Raw genomic sequence first — 9,328 nt, 5'->3', positions numbered from 1 at the left:
TTCGTAGTAGTTCGGAGGATTTTGGTGGTTGCCCTAGCTTGAGGGAGATGGAGAGTTTGATGGGGCATTATTGTAGGCAGATTTGGTTGAGTTGAGTGTAACATATAACTGGTTTACTTGGACTAGTAAAATTTAGGGGAATGGTATCTTACGCCCGTGGATTGTTGCTTGTTTAATAAGACGTGGAAGGTAGCTTTTCCATATTCGGAGGTTAGGGTTGGTCAGTAGGGAATTTCTGATCATAGCCCTCTTCTGGTGTCTACAAAGGAGACGAAGAGTAGGCCGCCTCCCACTTTTCGTTATTTTTCGCATTGGGCGGAGGCTGAGGGTTTTATTGATACTATTAGGTCAGTGTGGAGAAGGTCTGAGGATGTGTCCCCGATGGTTAGTTTTGTGTGAAATTTGAAGGTAGTGAAAAAAGTTTTACGTGCTTCGTTTGGGAGGCGTATCTCTATGTTAGCTTATGAGGTGAGGGCGACTAGGCAGGTTATGGAGGTTGCTCAGGTGAAGGTAGAAAGGGATCCTAATTCGGAGTCGGTGTGTGCAGAAGCAGCTAGGGCCACTGAGGTGTTTTGGTCAGTGGCAAGATTGGAGGAGACGTCGCTCCGACAGAAGGCCAGGGTGAGGTGGCTGGAGTTAGGTGATATGAACACAACTTTCTTTCATCGTTGTGTTCGTTCTCGACGCAGCTGCAGTGGTTTATTTACGGTCGTGGATGCTGAGGGGACTCACCAGACGGTGCATGACATGGTGGTAGGGGTGGCAGTAGAGTTCTTTTGGGGATGTTTACTCAGCCAGTGGGGTATAGAGATCTTACTACCCGAATTGGGGATATTATGCATTTCAACTATCCGAGGAGAGAGTGGAGGCGCTTGGTCGTCTAGTGAGTCGGGATGAGATTAAGAAGGCTTTATTCTCGATGAAGTCTGGGAAGGCTCCTGGGCCTGATGGGTTTTCAAATGTGGTTGGGGATGATTTATGTGATGCTATGCTGAATTTTTTTTAGTCCTGTTACCTACCTGGTGGAGTTAATTCTACTACTATCACTCTTATCCTAAAGAGGCAGGGAGCAAAACGTATGGAGGAGTTTCGTCTTATTTCTTGTTGCAATGTTGTGTATAAGTGTATCTCAAGGATCTTAGCTGAGAGATTACGGTTGTGGTTGCCTGCTTTCATCATTGGTAACCAGTTTGCGTTTGTTCCGGGTAGGTCGATTTTCGAAAACATATTATTGTGTCAAGAGCTTGTGGGGGGGCTATAAGGAGGGCAGAGGGAAGCCGCATTGTGTGTTGAAGGTCGACCTTCAAAAGGCGTATGATTCGGTAAATTGGGATTTTCTGTTTGGTGTGTTGCTGGCTATAGGTACGCCCCTTCAGTTTGTTAGTTGGGTGAGGGCTTGTGTTACTTCGCCTATATTCTCTGTGATGGTTAATGGTTCCCTTGAGGGGTTTTTTCCTGGTAGGAAAGGGTTGAGACAGGGGGATCCGTTGTCTCATTTTTTGTTTGTGATGGTGATGGAGGTCTTGTCTAGGTTGTTGAATAAGCCTCCGGTGTAGTTTAGGTTCCATGATCGGTGTGAGTGTGTGGGCTTGACTCATTTGGTTTTTGCAGACGATTTGATGATTTTCTGTGCAGCTGAGAAAGAGTCTTTGGAGTTTGTGAGGCAGGTCCTGGCAGATTTTGCCGGATTGTCTGGGTTAGTTGCTAATTTGGAAAGAGTTCCATGTTTGTTGCGGGTGTGAAGTCCAGGGAGGCGGAGGAACTAGCTACGTTTATGGGTTTCTCTCTTGGTTCGCTGCCTGTTAGGTACCTGGGTTTACCTTTATTGGCGAGTCGGTTGAGGGCTGAGGATTGTGCTTCTTTGATTCAGAGGATTATAGCTCGTATTAGGAGTTGGGTAACGCGGTCTCTCTCATTTGTTGGGAGGTTACAGCTTGTTAGGTCTGTCTTACAATCCTTTCAGGTGTTTTGGTAGCATCTTCGTGTTGCCTGCATGTGTAACTCATGAGATTGATCGTCTGTTACGTAGTTATTTATGAAGGGGTAGTGCAGTGAGTAGGGGAGGTGCAACGGGTGGCGTGGGATAAGGTGTGCTTGTCGTTGGCGAGGGGGGGTTGGGTGTGAAACATGTGGCATTTTGGAACCAGGCTGCTATTATGAAGTTGTTCTGGCTTATCTTAATTAAATCAGGTTCATTATGGGTGGCGTGGGTGGAGGCTTATGTTTTGCGTGGGCGGTCTTTGTGGGCTATTCGGAGTGAGGTTGAGAGGTCTTAGTGCTTGAGGGCTATATTGCGAAATGGAGATAGATTCAAGCATTTGGTTTGTTTGATTATTGGCGATGGTCAGTCTTGTTTTGTTTGGTGGGATCTTTGGCTGCTGGGGGATGTGATTTTGGATTCTTATGGGTCTACGGTGGTTTATGATGCAGGGAGTAGTTTGGAGGCACGATTGTCGGATTTCATGGTTGGCGAGGAAGATTGGAGTTGGCCTACAGTGTCTTGGGAGCTTCTTGAGATCTGGGGTCTTATTCAGGCAGTGGGGCCGAGGGTGGGGGGGGGGGGGGGGGGGGGGGGGGGGGGAGATTATTGGGTGTGGGTACCGAATGCGAGTGGTCGGTTTTCTATTGCTAGTGCGTGGGAGAGTTTGCGTCCTCGTCGTCCTAGGGTGTCTTGGGCTGGTATTTTATGAGCGGGGGGTGGTATTCTGCGTCACTCCTTCTGTGCGTGGTTAGCTGTGAGAGACAGGTTGGGTACGCGGGATTGGTTGAGGAGTTGGGGTGTGTTGTCAGAAGGGGGTGCCTTCTGTGTGGTGGAGGTGTGGAGTCACGAGATCATTTATTCTTTGAGTGCGGGTTTGGGAAAGAGGTGTGGTCTAGTGTGTTGCGTAAGTTGGGTTCATCGCATGGGGTGGCAAGTTGGGATGTGGAGTTGAGTTGGTTGTGTCGAGTGGGGTCGGGTAAAAGGGTGCGTAGTAAGTTATTTCGTGTTTTCTGGTGTGCTTCCATATTCTACATCTGGCAAGAACGTAATCGGGGACTGCATGGAAGTAGACCGAGGTCGGTGTTAGCTCTGGTTCACCTTATGGTCTCTACGGTTCTTGCTCGTGCTTCTTCCTGGCGGGTTGATCTTCTTGGTCTTTTATAGTGTATTTCAAATGTTTTTCTTGTTGTACTTTCCGTTGTTCTTTTTTTTTTTTTTCTTCTTTTTATGGCTCTCTCTAGTGGTTTGCGAGTTTGTTTCTTTTGTGTTGGTATTGTTCTAATCTTATCTTGTAGGCTTTGTTTTTGGGTTTGTTACCCTGTCTTTGCTCGTGCTTTGATGCTTTGATGCCTTGATTCCGGGCTATGGGATCCCCCTTGTTGTTGTATAATAATATCACTTATTCTAAAAAAAAAAATATACATTTACGCATACAATGTAGTTTTAATGTGAGGTTATAAGCCATCATATTTTGTGATTTTGAATTATAAGAGAATTTTATGATTTCCTGGTTTTTCTCCACCAATATATATTCAAATATATCTTTTGTTAATCAAATTTGATTTCATTTAATTTTTTCGATTTATTTATATATTTTCTTATCACATTGTAACCTTCTTTTGATTTAATTTAGTTTCATGTAATTCTTTCAAATTTTTTTTATACATTTTCTTATCACAGTTGAAATTTTTGGATTTAAAATTTTTGAATCTATGTTGATAAAAGTTTGAAATTCGTAAATTTTGAATTTAAGATAGAAAATTATTAAAGTATATACATATATATATATATATATATATAAGAGGATTAAGAGAAAAATTATATTTCATTTTTTTTTAAATCTTTAAGATCAAATATTGATTGTTTGCAATTTCTTACAATAATATATATTATTCAACAATCTAAATAAAATAAAATAACAAAAACTCATAAGTCTCATCTTCTTTTCTCTTTTAGTTAGTCCTATCCCCTTCCCCAAATCTCTCTCTTCTTCTCAATCTCATGCCTATCACTCTTGGTTCAACAATCTTTTGAATTCCATCGTCTCAACTAGTTTCTCACGACTATTCCCATCAAGGCTGGAACCTCCAGCCTTGATCATTTGCATGTGTGCTTCTTACCTTTGTTTATGCTTTGAATACCATTTTCAACAATGACATTCTGGGATTGAGTCAAACACAATCTTAAATCTAATAGGGTTTCTAAGCTTGTCCTTAACGGATTATCCTTATCTAGTCACATTGTTTAAATGTTGCAATATCTTCAAATACTCAATTGTCAACAATGACTTATCAATTTTACTCTCACCTTGAAGGAAGTCCATCTTTGTAAACACCCATAAGCTTCTGACGACCATTGCCACCTAGTTGTAGGTTTCCCCGCACGCGCGCATCCTATTGACAACCGGAAGTGTGAAGTATCATATGAGGTGATTTTTAATTTTTTCTTATGGAATGCTTAGATATAGTATATTTGTGGTATTCGATTTGTTTTTGAAGATTGTATCTTTGCATTCTCGTTTGGACTTAATTAGTTGTTTTTAGGATAGTTTGATCATTTACTAATTATTATTTAAATTCGTTTTGCTGTTTCTATGATTTTGAAACTTTTTTGCTCTTTTTTAAATGAAACTTTAAAATTTGTTATTTCTCTTGTCAATCCTAGGTTATATATGTATGGAATAATATGGGCTTGGAGTGGGATTGGGCTGGAATCCTAAGTGACGTGAAATGAAACCATTCGGCCCATTCTTAAATGGGCTGCTATTTGAGCAAGTAACTCCAGCTTTAATGGGCTGCTTAGGTTAATTATGGCCGTAGCTTCATTTCTTTCTGGATCCTCATCATCATTGAGTTTTCCCAAATGAGTCATTTCTTAGTTTTAAATTTTTAGAAGATGCACTTTAGCCTTCGACTTTCGAAAAAATATATTAAAAAGGTTTTTTACCTAAACTTTTTTGTCATTTGCCACATGGAGTAATTTTATTTTATAAAATAATAATAATAAATAAAAAATTAAAAGTTCTCCCTCCCTCTCTCAATCACACAAGAAGCCAAATACCCATAGTTGTTCAACCTTCTTCTCTAACTTACAAGGTTACTCTAGAGATATAACTCAATCCATGACAGATGGACAAACGTCCTCAAAACATGAAACCCCACGTCACAATTTATGAACAAATATTTTTTTGGTTCAAAATATGTCATCATTCGAGGCATTTTTGTGCTACAATGAGCTATTATTATATGAACATCATCGTCATGAGAGAAGGGTTGACATGATACTTACACGAACGACATCACTATAGAATCGAATATACAACTTTAAACTCAATACATTGGAGTTGAAGAAATGAAAACTAAATGTCAATCAAATTCACAGTAAAAAAAATGAATTCCTATCATTTGAAGTATGCTCAAATTTAGCGTGTCAATCAACAAATAAAGTAAATTTGTTTTTTAAAATAAATAAATGAAAAATACTTACTTTTGTGCATCTCACTAAATTGTCTTATCTTAATTTGTCATGTGGCAATTTTTGCTTTTTTTTTTTTTTTTTTTTTTTTTTTTTGAAGTATTTTAATAATTTTTTTTATGTGAATAGTAGAAAAAGATACCCAAAGATTGATGCATTGGGATGCAATAAATAATGTCCTAAAGAATCAGCAATTTTTTTTGTTTTGCTTGAAAGATACTTTTTTGTGATAAAATTTAAAATTAATTTAAACTATATAGATTAAAAGTGAAAAAGTATATATTAATACAACACTAGATTTTCCCCTGATGTCCCTGTTCTTTTCAGTTTCCCGACTCGTAGTCTATAGTCCTCACAAAACGGTTGCGTTGATTTGATTCTACAAGTTTAGTCTCAAAACAAAACCGAATTCGGTTTCATCTTCGTTTCTTCTCCTTTGATTTTCGATCAACCCCTTCTGAAATCTCAGAGAAAGCCATTAAAGACCGTCACAATCAAATTGGGAGGAGGGTTTGTTTCTCAAGGCGGTGTTGGTAAGGAAAAAGAGCGGAATTGAAAATACGAGGGGGGTAAAGAAACCCTAAATCATGCTTCTAGGGTTTCGAGTTCCGACCACACCTGCTATTAGAATCAGCTGAACGCGAATTTTAACATCCGAAGGAGATGACCGACGACAATGGAAAACCGGATAAGGGTAATCAATGGCAATCGCCAAGAACACCGCACCAAGAGAAAGCGGAGGACATGAAACTCTGGGGAATTCTTCTTTTCGGTCTGATCGGTGCCTCTGCTACCACTCTCGCCGTGAGTTTTAATGCACTTTTCGTTATTTAGCCCACTTATTGCTGATTCCATTTCTTTAAAAGAGAAATTTGAATAGTGATAAGCAATGTGAATTTCGATCTATAATTAAATGCTTTATTCAAATTTCATTGAATAAGAAGGATAACATCAGTATATGCTATTGAACTCATCCTGACTGTTATCAACTGACACGATAGCCCTAATTAATACTGAATGATAAAAAGTTACAGGAATCTCTGTAGTTGAGTATATTTGTCAATGGGCTGATTGCTTGAATTCCCTGGTATACTTGGATACTAGTTCCATCAAGTAGTTTCTCTCCTTGAAGTTACTGCTTAATCGACTAGCTGTTGGATTACCCAATTTGACATTGGTTGTTTTTGGGCAGGTTGGTCAGCTGCGGAGAACTGTTGATTGGGTATATACTCAGGTATATGCGTGACTACATTTGATTTTGTTATTTCATATTTTCTAAACTCGTTAAACAACAACAAAAGGAAGCGAAGGGAAGGATTTGGCGATATACATATACACTTGACATCTGTTAGCTGATAAGTTAATTTTGTTAACAAAAGTTGAGCAGGACACAATCATCATGGGGTGGAGGAAGTGGGCGTTCTTTCCGGACATCATTTCAGGAGGAAGCATGGAAAAGGTATAATCGTAGGCTGCAAGAGGAGTATGAAGAAGAAATGGAGAGGGTGGTAAGAATTCCATGGCTGTTTATTCTTTTCCTTGTTCGTGCAGAAATATTAGTGTATAGTGTCTCCCAATGTTATTCCGTCATTTTTTAAAGTTATGAAAACCTTGGAATTTATACTGCTTTCTTTGTTAATTTGAATTTGAAATTTCACGAGAAGCTCTAGTGATGCTTTTTTGGCCAGAATCTCATTTGACCCTTGTTGGGTAAGCTCAAGTTTATTGACCAGGTATTGGGGACACTGCTCCTTGCATTATTCTAATGGCCTACCCCTTTAATCCCCAAGGCTAGTTCCAGGACGAAACAAATTGTTTAAATTTTTTGGTTTGAGCTTTGGACCTTGAAACTATCCTCAAACATCTCAATCCATTACCACCACCACACGCTTGGCATTCAAAACTTCCAACGTCTTTGTCTCACCATGATTTATCTTATCTTTTTTGAAACCTCTATTTTATTTCTTTCTCACTGTGAACTCTGGATGCCTCATCCTTTTCCTCTTGGTCTGATTGGATCTCACTGTGCACTGTTTAATTTAGGAGCGCATAAGACGCATGCAGAATGTTTTCAACAGAGAGAGGAACAAATACAAGAGAGGCTACGAAAGCTGGAGAGAAAATGGTCCTGGTGCGTATCATCAACATCACCAGCGAGATGATTGGTATTGGAAGGCCGAGACGTTCTACAGAGAGCAAAGTAACACTAATAATTACAGGGAAACTCCAAGAGACAGACCCAGTTACTTGTTATCTCATCATTATACAGTTTTGGGTCTCAACAGGTGAAGTTAGTGTGTTAACATTGCTTACAATTAAATTATGGATATTTTTCTTTCCCTCCAATTTTGGTTAGGATTAAACCTACCAATCGGGTTTCATTCCGTCCGGCACTATTCCTCTTTTCTATGTTGAGAGATTTCGTTCAAATTCTGGTCCTTTGGATTTAATTTAAATTGTCTGTCTTAAAAGTGGCATCGTGTCTTACATGTCTGCTACAGGTGTCGCAAAACACCTTATACAGATGCTGAGATTAAGGTATATTCCTTAAATTTATATGCGTTCCTATATTACTATTGTACTAGAGTCGTCTGTTTCTTTGAACTAGTTTATTATTCAAGGCTTTGGTTGTGAATTGGACTATCCATTCATGGTAACAGACAGCATTCCAATCCAAGGCGAAGCAGTTTCATCCAGATCAGAACCAGGATAATAAAGGTAGAACTATAGAAGATGATTGGGCATCATGCTTTTCTTTTCTCTCCTCTAAATATTCATCTTTTTTTTCTACCGTAACCCCTAATGGTCATTGTGTTGCAGAAGCTGCTGAGGCCAAGTTCAAAGAGGTGATGACATCTTATGAGGCCATAAAGTCAGAAAGAAAGAACAACAGTAGAGCATAAGACTTAACAAAACTGATAGTTGCCTATGGTTTGGAGCTCCGGGAACCATTTTAATAGTATGAGATATTATTGGTTTTTTTTTGCTGAAATTCCCTTCGTTAATCATGTATTTATTACGAGAAATTGAGTTTCTTATAGTACAGCAAAATAAGAGTGGGTCATGTATTAATATTTTTTTTCCAATAGGGGCGTGATATCACGCAGGCACGGCAAACATTTTTCTTTTTGCTTAACACACTAAGGGGTGTTTGATAAATGGATATGAGTTGAGTTGAGTTGAGTTGGGTGGATATTTATTACCCATATTTGTTAAGCCCATAAAGAAAATCTATGGGTTATTAAAATCCCCTTTTTTATCCACTCAAAACTCTCTTTTTTTATCCCCTCAAAACTAGTACTTTTTATATCAATATGGTTGTTTTCAAAACTTATTATATTAGAGAAATGTTAGATCTTTTATATTAGAGAAATATTGTTGTTTTACTAGAAGTCGAGGGTTGAGAATTGGATTAATGTAGAGGTCGAACGTTGAGAACTCGACAAACAAAGAAAAACTTGGAAACAATATGCATATTAGGGTTGTCGTAGGTTGAAGTTTCGACATACATAACACGACAAACAAAGAAAAACTTGGAAACAATATGTATAAAGGGTTGTTCATAAGTTGGAACTTCAACCCTGGACAAGTGAAATCTGATCTTGCTAGAAGGAAATCTCGCTAAAAATGTGGGCTAAATCTCCCTAATTTTGTGATGAGGATCTCACTCTAGAAGTAAATTTCGCTAATTTTATAATGAGGATCTCGCTCTGGAAGGAAATCTCGCTAGAAATGTGGGTCGAATCTTGTTAATTTTATGAGGAGAATCTCACTCTAATTTTTTTTTTTTTTTTTTTTAATGAAAATATGTTATTTCTATTTACTTGACTTTACTATTTGTATTTACTTGACTTTACTACCATGGCTGTTACT

The 9,328-nt window shown here is 38.6% G+C and overlaps 2 protein-coding genes across 2 annotated transcripts; both read left to right on the top strand.

Moving 5' to 3' along the window:
* Window positions 1-1,078: 1,078 nt before the first annotated feature.
* On the top strand, window positions 1,079-3,145 carry LOC150036484 (uncharacterized). Its single transcript, XM_090313139.1, has 7 exons — window positions 1,079-1,205; window positions 1,363-1,458; window positions 1,612-1,696; window positions 1,750-1,883; window positions 2,191-2,261; window positions 2,349-2,549; window positions 2,747-3,145. Exons 1-7 carry the CDS (start codon window positions 1,079-1,081, stop codon window positions 3,143-3,145), a joined length of 1,113 nt encoding a protein of 370 aa, XP_090169265.1.
* Window positions 3,146-5,739: 2,594 nt separating this feature from the next.
* LOC120076612 (Chaperone DnaJ-domain superfamily protein) lies at window positions 5,740-8,718 on the top strand. The gene is made up of 7 exons (XM_039030489.2): window positions 5,740-6,259; window positions 6,648-6,689; window positions 6,835-6,963; window positions 7,499-7,740; window positions 7,957-7,993; window positions 8,116-8,173; window positions 8,276-8,718. Exons 1-7 carry the CDS (start codon window positions 6,119-6,121, stop codon window positions 8,356-8,358), a joined length of 732 nt encoding a protein of 243 aa, XP_038886417.1. The 5' UTR covers window positions 5,740-6,118; the 3' UTR covers window positions 8,359-8,718.
* Window positions 8,719-9,328: the final 610 nt, after the last annotated feature.

This window comes from Benincasa hispida, chromosome 4, assembly GCF_027475165.1.
Source record: "Benincasa hispida cultivar pf3 chromosome 4, pf3_genome.v1.1, whole genome shotgun sequence".
In the NCBI taxonomy this organism is placed as follows: domain Eukaryota; kingdom Viridiplantae; phylum Streptophyta; class Magnoliopsida; order Cucurbitales; family Cucurbitaceae; genus Benincasa; species Benincasa hispida.
This window is presented reverse-complemented; position numbering and strand designations above follow the sequence as displayed.

Bases quoted from the DNA above. Each gene is read 5' to 3' on its own strand.
- LOC150036484 (XM_090313139.1), top strand. From the start codon at position 1,079: ATGGAGGAGTTTCGTCTTATTTCTTGTTGCAATGTTGTGTATAAGTGT. The intron at 1,697-1,749 runs GTTAGTTGCTAA...TGTGAAGTCCAG, and splicing joins GATTTTGCCGGATTGTCTGG to GGAGGCGGAGGAACTAGCTA. The intron at 1,884-2,190 runs GTATTAGGAGTT...TAATTAAATCAG, and splicing joins GATTCAGAGGATTATAGCTC to GTTCATTATGGGTGGCGTGG.
- LOC120076612 (XM_039030489.2), top strand. From the start codon at position 6,119: ATGACCGACGACAATGGAAAACCGGATAAGGGTAATCAATGGCAATCG. The intron at 6,690-6,834 runs GTATATGCGTGA...TGTTAACAAAAG, and splicing joins TTGATTGGGTATATACTCAG to TTGAGCAGGACACAATCATC. The intron at 6,964-7,498 runs GTAAGAATTCCA...TGTTTAATTTAG, and splicing joins AAGAAGAAATGGAGAGGGTG to GAGCGCATAAGACGCATGCA.